Raw genomic sequence first — 23,548 nt, 5'->3', positions numbered from 1 at the left:
TTTCATGGGGAAATAAATGACCCCGATAAAATTGGTCAAAATTATTTCATAGTTTTAGCCAATTTTAGTAAAATCCCTTAGGGGGTATATCAAATAATTAAAAAAATCAACTTTCAAAATTTCAACTTTTTTGAATAATTTTAGCTTAAGGACCCCATTTCATGGCCAAAATAATGACCCTTACGAAATTGGTCAAAATTATCCCATAGTTCTAACCATTTTAAACAAAGTCCCTTAGGGGGTATATCAAATAATTAAAAAAGTCAACTTTCAAAATTTCAACTTTTTAGAATAATTTTAGCTTAAGGACCCCATTTTATGGCCAAAATAATGACCCCGAAGAAATTGGTCAAAATTATCCCATAGTTCTAGCCAATTTTAGTAAAGTCCTTTAGGGGGCATATCAAATAATTAAAAAATTCAACTTTCAAAATTTCAACCTTTTAGAATAATTTTTGCTTAAGGACCCCATTTCATGGCCAGAATAATGACCCCGAAGAAATTGGTCAAAATTATCCCATAGTTCTAGGCAATTTTAGTAAAGTCCTTTAGGGGGTATATCAAATAATTAAAAAAATCAACTTTCAAAATTTCAACTTTTTAGAATAATTTTAGCTTAAGGACCCCATTTCATGGCCAAAATAATGACCCCGAAGAAATTGGTCAAAATTATCCCATAGTTCTAGCCAATTTTAGTAAAGTCCTTTAGGGGGTATATCAAATAATTAAAAAAATCAACTTTCAAAATTTCAACTTTTTAGAATAATTTTAGCTTAAGGACCCCATTTCATGGCCAAAATAATGACCCTGACGAAATTGGTCAAAATTATCTCAAAGATCTAAACATATGTATTTAACAAAAGAAAAAATAATAACAGATTGTGTTATGGACACTTAGAAACTTTTCCATATGTGCGATTTATGGTAATTTTATTTCTAAGTCAGTATACCGAACGAATAACAAATTTTGTTATTAGGAGAGTTTTTGAAATGTATAACATTTCCTCTTATTATCGTGTTATTAAACATTTTCAATATAATATCACTTCAATACCAAATTTTGTTATTTTATCAGAAACTGTTATTATTTTTTCTTCTTGAAGTTGAACTTCAGGATAAAATAATAACATTTTTTGTTATTTTAATAGGATTTGTTATTGAAATATTATTAATTTTGTTATTACCGTTTGCCCGGGTTTTAGCATTTCCCACGTTCCGTGAAATTTCCGTGAAATTTTGATTTTTCGGTTAGTGGTCCCCGTGAAAAATGAATATTTTAAGCGTGAAAAATCACTTAGCCTAATATGTTAAGAATTTTGAGATACTTTTTTATTATTTGAAAATTATGCTCGAGACTTGAAATTTAGTGTCCAAATTTAGAAGTGTCATCTACCATCTATTGACCAATTTTTATTCTATTTTTTATTTTTGTTGTATTTGCATTTTCGTTTTTGTTTATGTTTGTTTTGATATCTTTATATTTAAGTTTTTACATATTTTAAAACAGTCACTATTTCTATTGATGTTTGTTTTCTCATTTTTTGATGTAGCAATACAATTATCATATAATTTATTTAAAAAAATGCGTAGAGCCAATGTCTAGGATATTTAAAAAAATAATTGCATACACATTTTGCCTTAAACTATGTTAAATAAAAACACAGCCAAATTTGACCTAAAAAATATTCGTTTAAAGGATCCACTACTCGCGAACATTTTTTGCTTCGACTTTTTCACGGAAATTGTCATAACTCTGAATAAAAAACAGTTAGAGTCCCACTTTTTGTATCAGGTCCTGTAGAAATGTTATGCAAAGTTAACATGACCTGAACTGATCTGATTGTCTCAATAGTTTCTTCAAAAAGCCAAAAAAAAAAAAACTTGCGAAAATAGCAATTGTGATGATTTTGATACAAACACACAACTCAGTGTAATAAATTACGCTGAAATCATCTTGTTTTAAATTCTTTGGATGTGGATTAGTTTCATTTGTATCCTCCTTGTTAGGAAATATGTTTGCTGACCAAATACACTCGTCTCTATCCCGTGAATCTCCCCAACCATTACTGTTTTTAAATTGCCTATTTTCATCCTATTTGCAAGCTACTTTCAAGCTTAAAAGCATTTTTCCATATTTTCTTCACGATCCCATTAGGCCAACTAAACGCTTGGTCGTATAATGACATTGTTTTCGGCCGCTTACTGCACAAAAGTTTCTTCGCATTCACGAAATTCCACAAAGTGCCAACAAAGACATTCCAGATCCGGAAAAGATCGGTTTGGCCACACACAAAAAAAAAACTTTTTCTTCTGGCCCAGCCAAGAATTTTAATAACATGGTGCAGGCTAGAGTGCAAAATTTTCAGTGTAGCTCCCCAAGCGACCATAAAGACCACCCAGATTAAGTTTTAATCCGAGTGGTAACGCAAGTATCGTGTATAATTAGTAACGAGACTAACGAGGTGGCCTCCGGGTAAACTTGGCTGGGGAAACCCGGTGTCGGAAAAGCAGAGCAGAGAGCTGAACACAAAGATCTGACCGAGTAGATTGTGTCGCAATTTATGGAAGCATGATATTGGCAAATAATCGTTATCGATGGTGGGATGAAGACCTGGACCATGGAAACGAAAGTGGGGATGCATATTGATTCGACGAGCTTCGAAAAACAGGCAAGAGGTTGCCCACCCGGAAGGATCACAACAAACACCTTAAGGATAATTGATAACGAGAAACGACGATGAGATCATTTGGGAGAAACTTTTCCCAAGCTCTGGATCTTCCCTAGTTAGTAGCTGCTGCTAGCTGCCACGTTTTAAAAGGGTAAACATCTCCCCTCCTTCCCATCTTACTAAAAGTTGCAACCCGAAGCATATCTGATCCGAAACCAAGGGATCTACAATCGCTGACGACGAACCAGGACACGATGGGGACTAAATTCTTGTTTGTCTTTTGCCGTTATGGCCGGCTGCGAGGAACTACCCACACCACCTCTGCTCGAAGCAAACCCGAACTCGCAAGAACGGATGGAGATTTTGCAAGTTTTCCACGTGGTTTCGTGGGATGAAGAGCAGGTGGTGCTGGCGATGAGGCGGGACGGGGGGTGGAACAACAACACCGTATCAGAAGCTGGCAATAGCTGTGTAATTACGGATCAAATTAAATTTTCCTATCTTGTCCGGAGGTGCTTGGGTTTTGGTGGAAGGTTTTGGATGGGGTTGGGAATCACGGAAGAAACGTTGGCGGTGGGTAAAATTTTGCATCTTGCTTCACAAATTTATTGATATCGACGAGGATCAGTAGAAAAAAAAGTAAATCATCAATATTTTTTTAAGGAAGTTTGGAAAACAATTAAAGTGTTTTATTCAACAATTTTTGCACAAAACTTTTGAATAATGATGCAATATGCAAAATGGTCTCGAGTGCCTATTATAAACTAGGCTGTTGCTAATATTTTTTAAAAAGTCGCCCAAAAAACTTTTTTCGTCAAAACATAGTATTAATGAAAATAATGATTGCAGAACAATTGTACTGGTATATAACACATTTCAGTCAGAACTGACTGCTGAGCCGAAAAACAACCTTATTTTTTTTCATAATATCAAACAAACAAAAAAAATCATACAAATGTAGGGGAAATATACCCATTTGAATCACTCTAAGCCGTTCGACCAATTCTCATCACTTTTACCGTTTTCCGCTATTAAATCACCATTTTCAGATGTTTCATCAATGGAGAGTTACTTGCTCACTTTTATTTGACCTATTTATTACTTTGGAACAGTCAAAAACACTTTATGAAAGCTGTAATTCACGATCAAAGTGCTGATAGGCCGATAATAGAAATAGGCTGAGAAAGGGTATAGTTCCCCTAATTGTAAAAAAAAATGATACAATAAAAACTCGAATTAAAACAAAAAACTAAGATTATGAAAACAGGGATTCAAAAACACTAATTTTACACTCTTATGTCCAAATTTCTATTTCGAGAATTTTTATTTTTCTTGTGTTCAGGAGGTCAGTTTTAGCAACTTTTACTCTACGAAAATCTATATTTCTCTTGTTTTATGTTTTCTCGTTTCATTAGTATATTAGAATTTGCATTTATATTGTTTAGTTTATGCTTGTTTTTAATAGTATTTGGCCTATTTTACCACCTCCTTCTATTACCTTTTGCATTTTCATTTTTTTCAGGTTTTTAAAACCACTTTTGTATTTGTTTGCTTGTTTTCTACATGTTTTACTATAAAATGATACCATTATCTTTAAAATCAAAATTAAATGCGTAAAAGCGTAATCTACGGCGATACAAAAATTCTGCATGCTTTTTATTAGAAAAATAAAAAAATGTTAGTGAAAAATACAGCCAAAAATGACTCCAGGAAAAATATAGTTTTTTAAACATTGGCAAAGTCACATAAAACAAGTCAAACTTCCATCTCTTAAATTTTCTTAAATTATAATAGTTCTTCTTTTAAAATACAAATCAAAAATTTAAATTGCAGGCCTCGGTTTTAACATTTAGATGAAAAAAGTTTTTGAAAATGCATTATACACCTGTCCAAATGTTTTTTTTTCTGAGAAAAACAGTTTTTACTGTGCTGTAAATGGAAATTTCATAAAAATTCAAAATATTTTTAAACGATCCCAAACATGCTAAAAATGAATTTCAGATTGTTTTCAGTTGTTCAGACTTATATTTGCAATGAAATGTCTATGTTTTATGGAAAAAAATATTTATTTTAGGATTTGTTTTGGTAATTTTTATTTTCAAAGGTATTTTAATTGAAAAGATCAGAAAATTTTATAAAATTTGCAATTCCAATTGAGAAGATAAAAATGATTCAAATTTGAATTTGAAAATTTAAGGAATAGTTTAAAAAACTGATATTTTAATTTTCTTTCTTTACATTTTTAAAATAAATCAATAGTAGCGAGGGCAATTGAAATTAAAATTCCTTGAAAATATTCATTGTTTGATTTTTCCAAACTATAATGTTCAGTATAGTTTTGTTTTGAAATTATTTCAACTCTTCGAAAACTTTTTTTACAGTGAAGTATATCTTCGTGATCGTGCAATTGTGTTTAACATTTTAACTTCCACAGATCCCCAAAATTCGATTTCAATCCTAAGATATTCAACAAAAACCGGAAAAAAACTCCGTGCATTATAATAATTTTAAAAAGTGAAGAAAATAGTAGTTTATGCAACAAGTTGCGAAAAGAGGATTTTTTCAGCACGAGTTGTACATTTATCCAACGAGGTTCACCGAGTTGGATAAATACGACAAGTGATGAAAAATTCAAGTTTTGCAACGAGTTCCATACAACATTTTTTGCAATTCCGAAAACACCCTTTGAACAGAATTATAGGACAAATATCCATGCATTGAGTCAATGAATCGTTTAATTCAATTTTTTTTTGAAAAGTATAACTTTTCGACACAAATGCTGAAAAGTTCAACTTTTCAGCATCCATTTCAGTGCTGAAAAGTAGAACTTTTCAGCATTTGTTTTGAAAAGGGTTACTATTCGATTCTGTTATTTTTGGTACAGAAAAGTAGGCTGTTTTGTCGTTCGAGAATGACAGGAAAAGTAAGTAGTTTCACGACGGAATTGCAAAAAAAATATTTTGAGATTTACTATGTATTTTTTTCAAATAAATTAAAATTTTGCCCTAGTATTGATATGAAAACTTTTCAGAAACCTTTTCATAATACAGATTTTTAACTGACCTGCTTATTTTATATGCAAAAAATTTTTATTACATATTTGTTTCATCGAAAAAAAAGGTAAAAAAAAGTCAAATTATTAGTGAATAATTAGGAATATTACTTATTAGAACGTTACCAAAAAGTTACAGTATTTTTTTTATTATTTAGGCCGTGCAAATATTTTTCAAAGTTTATGTCTCCCTCTCCCTTCAACATTGGTAAAAAAAAACTTCAATATTCAAAAGTGAAATCAATTTTAAAAAATTTCAAAGGCATTCTACATTGATAATCATATTTAGCATGTTTGGGCTCATCTAATTTTTTTTTGATTTTTTATGAAATTTATAAGTACAGCACCGCAATTTTTTTTTGCGGAAAATAAAATTTGCGTTAATGCTTGAATATTTCAGAAACTAATGATTGAAAAACAACTGGACAGGTGTATAATGCATTTAAAAAAACTATTTCCATTGAAATGTTGAAACCATGGCTCGTAGTTTAAATTTTTATACTTCAATTTTTTGCCACCTTCCCCCTCGACGTTCAGAGTCGAGGGTTGTAAACTTCAAAAAATATATGTAACGGCCTGATATTAATTCAACAAACGCTAATTAAAAATTCGTTTTAAAAAGTCAAAGTTTCCGTTTTAAACATAATATTAAATATTCTTTAAAAGTATATTTCCTTAAAAATAAAAATAAAATGGACGAAGAAACCACTCTGATATGATAAATTAATAATTTGAATTCTTATTTTAAAAAAACCCTTTAAGGGTTTAATGCCCTGAGCATGAGCATGAGCATGGTTGACTGCCAATGAGCTGCTACTCCGTTATTGACGGATCAGCTGAAGTTACACAATGAACCAACAGATGAGTAGTGGGAGCTAATCATCCACACTGTATAACCCCTGAAGATCTCTGCTTTGAGTCAATACCGGCGCCCCCCAAGGAGATGCAGTTCAACAAAGGTAGGAATGTTAGTCCGATATTTGAAGTTGCAGACTCATCAGACACAGAGTTTGTCGCTCTATACCTGTTGACACCACATGAGACCGTTGAATCCACAGCATCTCCTTCAAGCATCACGGGAAGTGGGGGAATTGTGTTAGTAGGGGAAGGAAAGGAAAGGTCAGGATTCATCTTGGTAGATGATATGACCAGAAAGTGAAACAATCGTTGCCTTCCGAGCTACGACGCTATGAGAAGGTCTTATCAATCGCGTATTTTTTACTTCTTACCGCCGGCGTGCCATCCGAGCAACGATGCTTTGGGAAGGACTTTCAAAACGAAATGAATTTTGAATTAACGTATTATTCCGTGATGTACAATTTTTATGTTTAACTTCTTACTGCCGGCGTGCCATCCGAGCAACGATGCTATGGGATGGGCTTTCAAAACGAAATGAAAATATAATATATAATTCAACGATGCGAATCTCTATTTCAATTCATTTCCGATCTACTTCTCGCGGGTTCGCGCGCGCCAATTCACACTTCGATCGATCCAACGAACACCACACGACTGATGGCCCAACATCTCTGGGCAAACCGCGACCCCTTTTTCAATGATTTCGAGAACTTTCTACCACTTTCCCGCGGATTCGCGCGCGCCAATTCACACTTCGATCGATCCAACGAACACCACACGACTGATGGCCCAACATCTTTGGGCACACCGCGACCTTTTTTTCAATGATTTCGAGAACTTTCCACCACTTTTTTAAGGGTTTAATGCCCTGAAAAGGGACTAAAACGCAATGAAAAGTTTACAGCATGTTTCAAAATTAATAAATTAAGTACAACAATGAAACAAATTCTAATAAAAATAACGTTAAATTTTAAAAGTATTGGATTTCAAAATTAACAGTCTTAAAAATTGTATTGTGAAGTTAAAACAAACATTAGACAATAAATGTTATTTTATGAAACTTAGCTACCAAATTTTGAAACAAATACTTGAATTCTAAAGTTTCAAATGTTTTAGCCCCGTTGTTTTGAATTGTTTTGAAACACTCTCTGCACAGCTTTCCGTCCCAGATTTGTTATCAACTACAAGCGGAACAAGCTAGGAAGCGTAAACTTTTCATCGTCGGAGGCCTCGTGAGGTGTGCCGTACCCAACCCCCTGACCTCCTCCCCATGGGTGGTGATAATCCAGTGCACCCATTCCACAGTCCAAACCCCAACCCCGTACTGCGAAATCTGAGAGGAGGAGGTTAGATCCTACATCGACAGTCAAACTTCCCCGGCAAAAGGCACCGCAAAAGTTTGCGATCCCTGGGCTTAAACGCAGAGGGGCACGCGGGGAGGGAAATTCTGTGAGGAAATGAAATTGCTGTTTGTCTTCAAATTGCTAATAACTGCTTATCGGGCTCGGTAAATCTGTGTCGCCGGCTTCCGACCAACGGAGGCGGAGATCTTCTTCCTGCTAGAGAGGGTGGATGATGCTGCTGCTGCTGCGAACATGATGCAGTAATGTTTTACAATGGCATTAGATAAGAGCCGAGTAAGTAATTAAATATCGACTACAGGCTATTAGAAGAAATTAGAACGGCTTTAGGGCGGACGATACGAGACCTTGTGATGCCCTGGCAAGTGATGCGATGATGAGCTGAGCTTGGGGAGCTCGGAGAAGCTGTAATCGTAACATAAACTCATTTGCTGTTTCATTTATGGTGTTTACGTAATGTTGCCATCAGTTAAGGAATTTGAAGTGCTACCTTGAGTTTGTTTAATGTCAACTAGAAATTTATTTTATAAAATTTAAAACAATCCTGCAGGCAGTTTCTTCGAAAACATCAAACTGACATCCAGCAGTAAACTGTTTCAAACTTCCACAACTTCGATCTATTTATGCCGGATGATTCTACCCCCCTCTTCCAATCCATCACCTCCGAGCAAAATCATTTAGACATGCTTCCGATATCACAGCTGAAAGTTTTACCCTCAGGCCGTGTCACTTGGAAAACTCCAAACATTCCCCCCTTCTCCCTCAGAAAAGTGGGATGATGCTCATGTAATATGCCATTTGCATGCATGCAAAAAAAGAGGGCGCCGCCTGAAAATCATAGCTTCTCTGTTTCGCTTCCGACGTCGTCGTCTGGGCCTTATCTTGGGCAAACAAACTAACTAACTGCACGAGCACGACAACTATATGACACATATCCGTTCCAGTTTAGCGACGTGTCCCGACAGCTTTTCTCGATGGGGGAAATTGAGGGTGGGACGGAAAACTTTCGATTGAATATGACGAATATGTTTCAGGGTTGGGATTGCTTGTTAGGGGGTTCCGAGCCAAGTATCGTTTATATTTTTGCTGATTTACAAGTCAAACGGCAATGGAAACTTTGAAACTGTGTTGAGCTTGTTGAGGCGTCGATGGAAATCTAGACATTTTTTGTGGAAAACTTTAAATTTCCTGAATCTGATCTCTTCAGTCTTATTGAATCAGAGTTTTCTTTCATCCTGTTTTTCAATTCTTTATTGCATTTTTTTTTCGAAGGGGTTAACATTTTGGTATTACTATTTTATATTAAACTTTTTTGAAAACAAAAAAACATATTAATTTCAATCCGTTTGATGGACTTTTTTCAGTTTTTAGCTCCTGAAAGTCACATCGTCAAACAGACGATACGCAGATTGTATTCGTTAGATTTCGAGACCCTAAAGTTGCAAGTCCCGGATATCAAACGTGACAGCTTGTCCTAAAGCAACTGCCTGGAAGGCATAAGTTTTCTTACCTCAACTTAAGGAGAGTGGGGAGATTTGGTTTAGGATAGTGTTTTTTGTTCAGTCGATTAGGAATTCCATTTATAAGAAATTTAATCGTTTCAGTGCAAAAATAGTTTTTTTTTAAATTTCATGTAAGTTTGATTTTTTTTTGAAGATTAACGAAAAAAACGTTACTTAATCCACCTTGAGGTGGTTGGTGCCTTCCTCGCATATTTTTATCAAAATATCTGAGATTCATCCTCAAAAAAAATTTTACTTAAAACACTAATGTACTTATAACTTTTGATAGGGTTGTCAGATTTTCAATCTTTTGGGCTTGTGGGTCGCATGATAGATCCGGACAATTTTTTCATCAAAATATTTGAGATCCGGCCTCAAACAAGTGTATAAATAACACTTAAGTGCTCATAACTTTTGATGGGGTTGTCAGATCTTCAATCTTTTGAACGCGTTGGAAAGGTCTCTCAACCTTTCTAACAATATATAGCATAACGGGTTTTCTTACAAAAACCACCCTTTTTTACAATATTTCAAACTATAGCCAAATCGTTTTTTAGCATAACTTTTGAAGCACTTTTCTAAACTTCATAATATTAACTAGGGTCTTGTGGGACCCCAAGACGGATCGAATGAGACCAAAACGATCCAAATCGGTTAAGCCAGTCCGGAGATAATCGTGTGCATATTTTTCGGTGCACGGACTCACATCCAGACACACGCACAGACATTTGTTCAGAATTTGATTCTGAGTCGATAGGTATACGTGAAGGTGGGTCTACGAGGTCAAAAAAAGAAGTTCATTTTTCGAGTGATTTTATAGCCGTTCCTCATTGAGGTGAGAAGGCAAAACAAAAAAAGGTTAGCTACAGTCAAGCCCCGGTTTTGCACGGCTCAATGCTTAACTAAAGTACAGAGCTTATGCGATTTGAGCTATCATCCCGGTACGAGAATCGAATTCACGACTTCTAGATTGGAAATCCAGCACGTCGCTAGTTGAAACCCACCCCCTACCGGTCAGTATTCCCAGTGAACAGATTTACTCTTTTAAGGGATCTGGGGCTTTGCCGAGCCAGACAAGAATCGAACCCATCACTTTTCGCTTACAAGGCGAACCCCGTATTCTCACGGCCACGGTAGCTCGGCAGAGGGGGGGGGGGACATTGGCTATAATCCTATGAAAAAACATCCAAACTTCCAAAAAATATAGTTTGTTGGAATTGGGATGATGTCTGCTATCCATAGCAATTGTGTTAACATGAAAATTTTCACTGAAAACGTATTTTTCCTATATATTGAAAATGCGAAATTGAAAAAATACTCAATATTAATGTTTTTGCCTTATGGAATGCCATATCAAATGATCGGGATTTTTTCATAAATTTGAAAGTTTAAACAACATTTTATGAAAACAGTCAAAATTTGCATAAAACTTCGAATTTTCGAAAAAGACTTAAAATTCAAGTTTTTTAACAATCATATAATCGATTTTTTTTCATGCATTTCACAAACACAGTTTTGAAAATGCCCCAAATTTTCCCAAAACTATGTACTTTTGAAAAAATACTCAAAATTTCAGTTTTTTTTAATCGGGATTTTTTCATACATTTCAAAAGTAACAAGACAATTTTTTGAAATACTAAAAAAAATACAAACATACGTATTTTTGAAAAAAAAATCCAATTATTTGACACCAATAATCTATGATATACCTATATTTTGAAAACAAAAAAAAAAGAATTTTTCAAAAACACGTAGTTTTATTATAATTTTGAGTATTTAAAAAAAATCCTATGAAATGTATGGATTATTCCCAAATGGGTTAATTTTGTAAAAAAAACTAAATTTTAGTTTTTTATTGTTTAAAAAAGTGCGTGGTTTGTTGAACAGTATTTTTTTTACAAAATTGTCTAAGAGACATTCAATAATGTACTGAGTGTTTCATACAAAATATTATAACTATCGAAATGTATGAAATGTATCTAACACATGCTTGAGCAACAAAATCGACACATTTTAATTATTTATTCGTTGTTTTATTGGATCAACGAATAGAAATGTTTATAATCGTCAAAACATAAATTATGTATTTGTATGAAACCAAAGAGGGTCAAAATTTCACTATTTTTCACTCCGTTTCAACGAAAAGTTCAACTTAAAACTAGTTTTCTAAAGTCATTACTTGTAGAAAATTCAATTTCCAATCCAAATCTGTAATAATATTCAAGTTTGGGACAGGTTTTGATCTCATCCGAGCCATATTTCGAAAAAAGTGAAAAATTTCGTGACGTTTCAACGCCGGAATCAATTAATACCAATGTTGTTAAAACTGAAATTTTTGAGTGTTTTTTTTGTTAACATTCAAAAAAACACGGTCAAATATTCAATATTTCAAAATTCAAAAGACTTAGAAATTTTAATTTTCCTGTTTCTTTTTCTTTAAACCACTGTATCTCAGCAACCGGAGGTTCAATCTTCAATGTCTCTCAGACAATTTTATAAAAAAAAATGTTCAACTTTTCGAAAAATATATTTTTAGAAATGGTCAATGATGGTCACTATTTTTTTAAATCGAAAAACTGCAATTATTTCGCATGAAATCAAACTTTCGGTGGCTATATCTTGCAAACTGGGCCCTATTTAAAAAAAAAACTTTAAAGTACTTTTCGATTGCAAATTCAATTTTACATAAACAATTTAGTCAACATTATCATTATTTTAAAAAAAAATCATATCTCGGCAGCAAACTTTTTGACCGTACTTCTCTATGGCTCAAAAATTGCGGGTTTTTGTCTCCTAAAACATATAAAAAAATCTCGAAAATAAAAAAAATACATATTTTGGGAAATTAATTATAAATCAGTAAAATTTTGTTTTCCGAGTACATATTTTATTTCTCAATAGTCCTCAACAATACCTACAACTTTGCTGAAGACTTGGTGTCTTTTTTTTATCAAAAAATCACTCAAAAGTTACAGATTTTCACAGCAAAAAATCCGATGGTAAAATCGCATGTAAAAGCATGCACATCACCTTGGTCAAAATAAACACTTAATATTACACACTGCATGTACAATTTTTGCAAACACAAAAAAAAGTTGCAACCGACGGGATTCGAACCCAGCACCAACAGTAAGGACTGGCGCCTTAGCCCACTCGACCGATAAAAACTGTAAGGATAAACGCAAATATGAACTTGACTTTTTGGTCAAGTAGGTTTCCCATACTGATGGGCTACATATTTCAGGGTGTAAAATCACATAAAATTGCATAAAATAATGCAATATTTATTTTACACCCAGGCCTTTTACACGCAGCTGGATTACTACTTTTTTAGCTGTGTTGTAATATTTACGTACCATTTTTGTTTGGACAGCTGCCAAAATTGTATCGAGATTTGTATGGGAGAACCAATGACACAAAAAAGCTTCTTTGGTCATAAGGAAGGTCCCCACAAAGTTTGAGCCAAATAAAAAAAAATTGTCGAAATCGGCCGATTTTGTAGAGTGTAAAAAAATAGTGCCTTTCTCCAAATAAAATGGTTCAGACAAAACTTACAGAAAAGAAAGAGTCTTCCCGCTCTTCTCTATTCTTTAACCACCTAGCTGCTAGAATCCAGGACTAAGATGAGCAATCCAAATAAGAACCACCCCCGAATTGAATGAAAAGTGAAGAAATTTGATTCATGAAAACAGGAGAAAAAATGAAAACTGTGTTATGGCTTGTTGCTTTGACCAAACATCTGATTTCAAAAGGAGGAATGATTGGAGTGGTTTGAAGAGGAAAGTATTTTAAAATTTATGGAATGTTATTTTACTTCTGAAGGTGAAACGTGTTCTAAGTTTGTTCTTTTGAAATAATGATTGCGATGGATCAAATTCCAAATCGTTTCACCTGTCAAAAGGGGTTAAAGTTTACAGCTTCCCCTCATTCATAAGTTTGTTGAATATGTGACGTTCACTTCAAACATCCCCAGAGAACAAATTCATACCAACATTCCGAGTCATGCCACGATTGTAATCTCAAAAGTGCTGATTTCTGTCGTCAAATTTTCCTACCATGTTGGCAGAAGTGAATGGCATATGGCAGGCACCTAACTCAAAACTCAAATTCACACATATGCAAGACAAATCCTTTCCCCCCAAAAACTTACCCCCGAAATGTATGCAAACTTAATTGAAAAGTGTCATCGCATAAACTGCACCCATTTGCACCGACAAATAGAAAGACTCCGAAAGTGTATAAACACTGGGCATAACCACACAAGTTCATCCACGTGTGTGTGCGTGCACTTTTCCATGGGAAAAGTTGTCCTTCCGAATCCTGCAAAAAGACCTCAAACCCCCAAACCGATTGTTGTCCTGCCACTGGGAATCGCTTTCTCGTCACCATCCGTTTTCCGTTCAGTCATTAATTTCAGGGAAAGCACAAACATTTGCATTTCGGTGAAAAATCCGTTCGTTTTCCGTTTCTCGGACCAGCAAACCTCCGTCAGATATTTTGGTGTGGGTTGCTGTGGACGACTGGTCCAGGAGATAACCTGGGGACAACATTTTAATTTGATATTCTTCGGTGCGGTCCAAGTCTGTCCTAAACAAACAGTCCAACGCCTGGAAGTATGCTATCGGAAAGTGATTCTGGGGCCCCCTTTCTTTCCTGGACATGGCAAACGGAAAAGTTGTGGCACCACCAGAAACCAATTTTTCTAATGCATCCAAGAATTATGTCCCTCGCCTGATGGAAGATCACGTTTTGCGTTCGAAGAAGGAGGGGGAGAGCGAGAGAGAGAGAGAGCTTTATACCTTTTTGCTACATTGTAACGAGGAAAGGTGGTGACGATGGTGCTGCTGGCTTGGGCATAATTCATATCCAAATTTACATTCTTGCGCACATACGACACGTACTTGGGGTGGGTGGACCTGGAAGGAAAACATGAATCGTCCCACGGCAGTGCCCTGCATGAGCAAACAGCAAAGCTTTTCAATTTGGCACACACTTTTTTTTGTAAAATTATTAGGAGACAATGCCTTTTTTGTTGAAGATGTGTTTTTTAAAGCAATAATCGAAAACTATCACAATTTTATGGAAACTACTATAATGTTCAATGTGGGTATCAAACATGGCATTATTTTATAAAGTTTTTTTTTTTATTAAATCAGTGCTTTGAATTTAAAAAAATCAAACTGTCACAAAATACCGTTTTAATTCTAAAATAGAAACATTGTTTTCAACATGGATAACGAACTACGAACTTAAATTTATTTTATTTCCAATATGAGTACTAAAAGACGCAGATTTTTGTTTTTAAACGTTCACTAAACTTGATTTTTTGAAGTCACAAATAAGCGTATTTGTTCGAACACTCAATTTATGGGTGCCCAGAATATTGAACTTTTTTTCTAAACCTCGCTCCACTAGCTGAGTATTGTACTTTGAGCCATGTCAGGACTCTGGGCCAAATATGAGTAAAATCGGTCAAGATTTCCCCATTGATACTCGAAGGTGAAGTTTGTATGGGAAAAATTGAAAAAAAAAATGTATGGAAAACCAATTTTCTTACGGTTTGGTCTGCACGGTGCTCTACTTTCATTGAAATATTTTCAAAAGTTAGATTCTCATTGGAAATGTAATATTCTACAACTTTGTAGAACATACCAATGATGTAAAACTCGATCCTGAAAAGTTATTAACGATAATCGAGAACGATTCTCCAGCTTTAGGCTCGGATATCAATGGGTTAATCTTAAACAATTTCACTCAAAATTTGCACAGATGCTTGAAATAACCCAAAAACCGTTTTCCTGCTTGCGGAGCAGGGGGTCATTTTTTTGGGTACCCTTATGGGTGCGCATCTTGGTATGCATATTCAACGATGACAAATTTTGTTAAGGTTTGCAAAAGATTAATGTTTATACTGCCAATTATAAAAATATCTATTTTAATACTGATTTTTTCATTATTTTAAGGTAATTTTTCAAAATAATGTTAGCTTCCTTGAAAAACGCCCAAGATTTCGTCCTATTGTAAAGTAAACTTAAAATTTGGAAAAGGTTATAGGGACCATCCATAAACCATGTGGACACTTAGGGGGGGTTGGGGGGGGGGGGGGTATGGCGATTGTCCACGATCCATACAAAAAAGATTTAACATTTGGTAACAGATTCCCAAAAAAGTGTCCACGTGGTTTATGGATGATCCCAGAACAGGAATGAATATTTAAGTAGATTAGAATTTGAGCATAAAATCATTAAATTCTCACGAAACTGAAATTCTCATATTTTGCGATATGAAAATACTACAATTTCCGAATTCCCACAAAAAACATTTATGAAAATTTTGGATATTTTTTTATTCTCACAATTATTTTTTTATTGCTCATGCATATTTTTTTTAACTTATCATAATTTGCGAAATTTTGCTATGATTTTTACTAGATTACCAAAACAAAAATCCAAAATTTAAACTGAGAAAATATACTAAGTTTTTTAAACAAACTATTTTATTTAATTTGCAATTTGGGATGCAATTTATATTATATTGCTAACAATACTCAAATTTTCAAGACGATATATTTTTTGAAAATGCTTAAATTTTTAATTCTTTTTAATAACTAGGGGTATAAAAAGTCACATATATCTTTTGTTAATTTAAGGGGCTATACGTGTAGAAAATCACAAAATTTCATGTTACAGAAAATTTATTGAATCCACTAAAAAGATGATTTTCAATCAGTCCTGAAAGTTTCATGAAGAAATAACATGATTAAACTCAGTTAGAGACGATTTTAAGCTCAACATTTTGCCGTGCGCAAAGCGGACTTTCAAACTTTAGAAGCGTTTTTCTCGAAACACCGAGTTGATTTGCGGGTGCCACGATATCTCAAGATGGGATGGACCAATTTGGATAAAATTTGGGGTGAAGACTCTCAAGACCTATCCCGTGTGCATGACAGAGCCCGATTTTGAAATTTGGCTTTTTTAAAAATTAAAAAATCAAAAACTAACAACTTTTTAAAAGAAAAACACAATTTTTATTTTTATATTTTTTATAAAATAAGTTTTTTTTTTAAATCGGCCTTCGTTATGCACACAGGACCGGTTTAACGAGTCTTCGCAAAAATTTTGAGCCGATTTGGTCAAGGCATTGTTGAGATATCGTGGCACCCATTTTTTGAAACTGCTAAATTCAAATAGCTATATCTCAGCAATGATACAACCAATTGTTTTCAAATTTGTTTTGATAATAGATGAAAAGTTATATTTCAATACCCTGCCAACAGATTTTTTGTAAAAAAAAGTGTTTGCTCACACCAACCTCTGACTTTTTTGTCGATTTACATTTTATTTGGACGAACTAGCCTATTTCTTTTTTAAAAAGCCTAAAATTTCATAATTTCTGTGGGGGCATTCAACGATGACTAATTTAGTTAAGGTTTTTAAATGATTATAGTTTTTAGTGTCAAATATTCAAATATTCACAAATATCGTTATAAAAACTCAAATTTGCATAATTTGGAAAATAAAATCATGGTGATATTTTATCTGGGAAAGTGTACATCTTTTCTGTCCGAAAAGTTGTGTTATTTTACCTCTGAAAATATGTAATTTTTCCATTTTTCTGGCGTAATGCCACTTTTTCAAATAGGTAATATTGAATCTTCCACAATTCAATAAAAATGACTTCCAAATTTTTAAAAAAATACTGTTCATCAATACCACAAAATATGCAAAATTTCTCTAAATTCGAATTTGTCAGCATTGCATTTTCAAATTGTCACAAAATACATTTCTTCTTTCCTAAACCTAATTAATTTGAAAAATTAATACAAGAATTTTCGTACCCATATAACATATTATGAAAAATTGAGTATGTTAAAAATGTGGTATATTGCAAACTTTTGACTTGTTTTTAACTAAGTATATTCAAAACAAAGTGGTATTCGCAAAAGCAAGAAGTAAAAATAATGAGATGTCAATTAAATTAGTCCCTTTTAAGCCATAACAAATCGATATGAAATGAAATCATGTCAAATTTGATCAAGAAATGGGCATTCGAGGTTCAAAAAACATTTAAAATCTTCAAGTTGCTCGCATTTTCGTAAAACTGGTGTAAATTCATATTTAATGCTGTAGGTCTTTTAAGCACTTCAAAAAGTGACATAACAATTCTGGAATGACTCTACTTTACCATGTTTTTGAAAATTATTGTAAAAAATATGGTTGTAGATTTTTGCCAATCTAGTTTTGCCTTCCTCACCTCAATGAGGATAGGCTATAAAATCACTCGAAAAATGAACTTCTTTATTCGACCTCGTAGACCCACCTTCACGTATACCTATCGACTCAGAATCAAATTCTGAACAAATGTCTGTGCGTGTGTATGTCTGTAAGTCCGTGCACCGGAAAATATGCACACGATTATCTCCGGACTGGCTGAACCGATTTGGACCGTTTTGGTCTCATTCGATCCATCTTGGGGTCCCACAAGACCCTGGTTAATATTAAGAAGTTTAGAAAAGTACTTCAAAAGTTATGCTAAAAGAACGATTTTAGCTAAACTTCGAAAGATTGTTAAAGGGTGGTTTTTGTAAGAAATGCTATATACGGTTAGAAAGGTATTCGAAAGACCTATCCAACGCGTTCAAAAGATTGAAGATCTGACAACCCCATTAAAAGTTATGAGCACTTAAGTGTTATTTATACACTTTTTGAAGTCGGATCTCAAATATTTGGATGAAAAAGTTGTCCGGATCTATCATGCGACCCATCGTTGGATAGGTAATCAAAAGACCTTTCCAACAAGCTAAAAAGATTGAAGATCTGACAACCCTATCAAAAGTTATAAGCATTTTAGTATTTTTAATGCAGTTATTTTGAGGCCGGATCTCAGATGTTTTGACTAAAAGTAAGTGTTTTTTATACACTTTTTTGAGGCACCAACCACCTAGAGGAGGAGTATGTAACGTTTTTTTGTCATAATTAGTCGATGTTTCTGTAACAAAATTAAACTCTGTAGTTGTATGAGACAGCATGTTTGGTCTCAATTTTATGCAATTGCATTTTCCAAAATCGATAGTATCAATCTTGAGACATTCACATTTTAAACAATATTAATATTGGGAATGCCATAAACTAATAAATGAATCATGCCTTGAAAAGAGCAGAACTCATGAAAATTATGTAATGGAGAGAAAGGTTCAGTGAGAAAACATCAAAATAGTAATTGCACATCAAAATTTAAAGATTTTGGCCAATCACCTACACTCACCATGCCAAATGACTGAGCTCTCATTGAGTGATGTTCCAACTCGAACCCCTTTCCATTACCACCCAACCCTATCCCCCAACCATCCCTGGCAGCATCTGCCGTACCATAAATTCTCATTTCAGGCATCATGAATATGCATTTTTCCGGGGCGACGAATGGCACCCGGTCTGACGGGGAAGGTTCATTTCGGGGTTCATCAGGACAAGGAATGTTGCCTGATGGCGTGCTGGGCTGGCGCGCGCAAAAAGGCCTCGTGTGTCAGTAACCCTTCGCCGTTTTTTGGAAAATGGAAAGGTGAAGCGATTTCCCAATTGAAACGCAGGCAGGCCGTTTTCAGGGGGCTCGTCTAAACACAGGCAGAGTAGACACAATTGCAAGTTGAGTGGGGGTGTGGGGAAATTTGAAAACTTGTTCGGGATTTTTTTTTGTGACTTGCGTTTGCTTTTCATCTGTCTGGTTGTTTCGTCGGGATGAGTCGGATTGAATCCTCGATCGAATTTTGGAACTCTTCGTAGAGTATTGATCAAAAATAAAATGCCTTTTTATAATTACATTCGAAGTTCATCAGCTGATTTTTCAAAAATTATATTCCGAATTAATCTGTTTAAATTTCTTCAAATATAAATAAATAAAAAAAAAACATTCCATTCGTTTCAACATCTCAATATCCGTCTCAACCCTATCACCCTAAAGGTAGACACATATGGTTCCATGTCAGGGCGGTTCTTCCGGCAAATGTACATTTCACTCGAATATGGATGATAGTAATTTCCTTGCGCTTGTACCTCTTCCTACGATTCTAGGATGATTTTTTTCCGCCTTCTATCAACCTTTCATGTTCTAATCGAAACCCTTTCTCTCTCTCTTCCTGCCAGGTATTCCATGCACCGATGCAGGCTGGGACGCCGTTCGAGTTCCGGATCCGGTACAAATTCATAAGTCAATCAGACGCCATTGTCAGGTAAAATTATTCAGCAGAAAATGCAAAACTGCCTTTTGCCTTCTGCTTCGACGACGACGACGACGATCGTCATCCTTTCCCGAGCCTTATCCAATCACGTTTCCCGTATGAATGAGTGTGCTTGTGTGTGTATCGATTGATTGTATGTGTGTACTAAGTCGCACAAGCCTTCGATAGCAGGTGTGAAAATGTGTCGAATATTGGCGATGTCAGGCTTTGGCATTTTGGCAATCGAAATAGATCAATAAATGATTTTCTTCAGTCTGGGATTGTGATCTATGTTTTTTTTAATTTTTCAAATTTTTGAATTTCACTATAAGTCACATATCATTAGTCAAGTGGTGCCCGGTGTCGTGATCGGGGACTTTCTTTTATAATAAAAGCAACGATATTTTGCAATTAACAAACAACACGTCTTATTCCACACAAATTAACCACAAAACTGATTTGACAATCTTCATTCTCTCTTTCGCCGGCCGCGCGCATCCCGTTGTTTTCTCGCTCGTTGTTCTCTCTCGCAGCTCGCTAGCGCGCTCTCGCACTCAATACGCAATCTGTCTGCTAGCATGGCAATATTGATGAAGGTGCGCACTTTTTGTTGCGCTCTTAAATCTTATTTATGAATTATATCAATCTTATAATAAATACTCATTTAATAATTTATTACATATTCAATCCTGCAACCCATAATCCCTACACCCGGTACCATTAATTACTTGCTAATCTGTCTGAAATTGCCAGAATTACTGGAACTTTAACCGGATGATCCCAAAACTATGCAAGATTATTTTTTTTTAACTTTTTTTTAAACGATAGGTGTACATAAAAAATCAATCAAATTTATGATATTTTTTTATTCATTTAATGGTTTTTTTTATAATCTGGAATATTTTATCGACTGGATAATTAAATAAACTAGATCGGATTTATTTTCATGATGAATCGTTTGTAATGCTTACTTCTACAATTCTTCTTGTTTTTTTTATTGATTTGATCGATTTGAAGATCCTTCTTTCAGTTTTTATGGCTGTTACTCGGAAATTCAAAAGAAAATTTCTCACCCTAAAATTCTAAATGTTCGTTAAATTTTCCGCAAGAACCAACTTTGGGTTCAGAATTTGATGTTTCGGACTTGACGTTACAGTAGAAGTTTGTTTTTTTTTAAATATGTTAGGCCTATGCAAATATTTTTCAAAGTTTTAGTAACTCGGTTCTGGCTGGTTTCGAAAGGGGGGCAACAAAATAAGAAAAAATTAAATAACAAGCCATAGTCCCAACATTTAAATGCAAAAAGTGTTTTAAAATGCACTTTACACCAGTTTTGTTGTTTTGTAATCATTAGTTAAAAAAAATGTTAGATTTAACGAAAATAGAAATACTAGCAAAAATAATTTTATAGCGAAACTAAACATCGAAAAAAAAATCAGAAATTCTAAAGATTTTTATTTTTATTTTTTAAATTAAATTGATAAGAGCTGATTCCACTTAAGTTTTCATTGAAATTTTGAAGTTTTTTTGGGGTGAAAAAAATGTTTTTATTTAAATAAAATTTGTACGAGCCTCATTGAAACGGCTAAAATTCTGCTCTGTGAATCAACATAAACTAGACGTCATTGCCATTTCAAAAAGGGAAACTGCTTTTTAAACCCTTTTTACATTTTGGTCTACCCAGTTGCATTCCACGAGAAATTATTCCTGTTTTCAGGATATGATCAGTTTTGGAAAAAATGAACCTGACCACAGGAGATACATCGGGTTTTCTGGAGGTAGTTTTGAGGTGCTTTTCTGCTATTTAAAGTGCTTGAAAACATGAAATTTTGGGCTTTGCTTCACTTTCGTCAATTTCAAATCAATAATAGATTTAAGAAAGCTTCAAAAACAATTGGCTTTATATGTTTTATTTTAAAAATTGTATCAAGCAATGTAACAGCAATTTAATATTTTTGTTTTCAATTTACTTTGGAATTTGTACGATGGTTTAAAATTTTTGAAATAGTTTAAAAAAATTGTAAAACCTCCTACACTCCTGAAAAACTACATTTAACTGTAAAACATTAAAAAAAAGATTTTTTAAGGAAAATAAACAAAATACTTAATCTCATCGCAATTTAAGCTAGGTATCTTACCAATTTGATTTCAAATATGTATCCCCCTCTCCCCCTTGAAAATTTCTCCAACAAATAAGGGAGCACCTGAACGCAATTGGAATTTGCTTGAAACAACTTTTTAAATCGGTTGTAAACTATTCAGAATACACTGTAATACAACGGTGATTTATGCATGTTGAATCAAATAAAGACTTTAAATATATTTTTAAAATTTTGAACTTTGGGACCACAGATCGTTAAAAGACATAACAAAATATTTTCTTAAATTCATGATATTTTTTATTACCATTAATGTTAATGTAATGATGTGATTTGTGATACTTTTTGTTTTTTTTTTTAATTTCCTTTGCATATTTGTCATTTTTTATCGGGCAAAATGCAAAAGATAATTTAAAATAATTAAAAAAATACTTAGTTATTACATAAACTTTGAACCATTTATAGTTAGAAAAAACATCTTAGGTTGTGGCATATTTGTTCAAATGGTCTGGTGGTCAAAGTCCAAACAGTAAGTGGCAGACTACGCAAACTAATATAGATTTGAAGTCACATTTTCCTCCAGCCAAATTTCGGATTGAATTTATTGGTTAGGTTTTTCAGCGCCCGAATATAAATTGCAGATCACCTGAATTAATCAATATTTCGAAACTAATACACGGCCAAAACCAAAGGAGTTGTGTTTTTTAATTTAAAATTATTTATTCAGCATAAATTTAGCAAATATTTTCAAGTCAGCAAATTCTGAGGAATCTAGTCGTGGTTGGAATCAGAGTTAGAATCAGAGTTAGAGTCAACCAATGCTAGAAATTACTGCAATTACGGCTAAATCACTAAAAATCATCTTAACGGCTTGTATACTACTAATTAATTAATCAATTAATTAATTACCAATCAGAAAAGTCGAAATTTCAGATTATTTTTGGCTACTTGCCAGCCTGAGCGATACCGGCAACCCTTTGTTAAGAATTTTATGTGTAATATTAATATATTTATAAGTAATAAGCAGTCTTTAATTTTTGGATGTTATTGTTTGATATTTTCCACATTGCCTCTTTTGTATTAATGTTCGAACAAGAGGTAATTTTCTGTTCAAGTAATTTCACGCTCATTTGACCACTTCAAATGACCGCTGATTTACTTTTCAACGTACCCCAGTGTAAGTCCAGAACCCGTTGGGATCATGTCTGCTCTCAGAGCAGTGATTTCGTTGCTGTTCTTCAAAGCTGCGTTCGTATCGTCAGCCGACAAGGAATGCGGCCACATTTGTCCTCGTTTAGAACATTTGGAGTGTCTGTAAGATTCCTAAGCTACTGTTGAGTTGACTTGATCTTGATGGTGTAATTTTCCCAAGAATTGACGGACCCGTAACTAATTTGGAGAAACTGTCCGAGCTGTTTCTGGAGAGTCAACGCAAAACGACGCACAATGAGCACAGCATACTTGAAGGGATTGAGCAGCTGAAGAGAGTGAGTTCAAGTCCGGTAGTCGATGGTGGACTGGTTCGAAACCTGACCAAGTTGCTGGAAGTGACCAAGTACGTTTGAAATCCCCAATTCCTCAGTCGAGCATTCACAATGATCTTAATTCTAGTCAACTGTTGCTTCAGCAAGCAAACACGACCTCACCGCCGTCACTCGTAACGCCTCTCGAGACGATCCACACCTGCCGTAAAACGTATCACTCCGGTCAATATCTGCTACAGCTGCGGGACAAATCGGCCCCGATCGCGGTGGTTTGTCTGCACAAGCACCAACTTACGGGCGATGGCTGGCT

General features: G+C 34.3%; 1 protein-coding gene across 2 annotated transcripts in view; it reads left to right on the top strand.

Moving 5' to 3' along the window:
* Positions 1-23,548, top strand: part of LOC120426842 (uncharacterized) — a 261,336-nt gene that overhangs the window by 163,085 nt on the left and 74,703 nt on the right. For both annotated transcript variants that reach the window (XM_052709398.1, XM_039591632.2), the window contains exon 7: positions 19,582-19,667. In XM_052709398.1, coding sequence (XP_052565358.1) covers positions 19,582-19,667 — 86 coding nt within the window. The remainder of the gene's footprint in view (positions 1-19,581; positions 19,668-23,548) is intronic.

Source organism: Culex pipiens, chromosome 3 (genome assembly GCF_016801865.2).
Source record: "Culex pipiens pallens isolate TS chromosome 3, TS_CPP_V2, whole genome shotgun sequence".
Lineage (NCBI taxonomy): Eukaryota > Metazoa > Arthropoda > Insecta > Diptera > Culicidae > Culex > Culex pipiens.
Note: the sequence above shows the minus strand (reverse complement) of the source record. Positions and strands in the feature narration are given on the sequence as shown.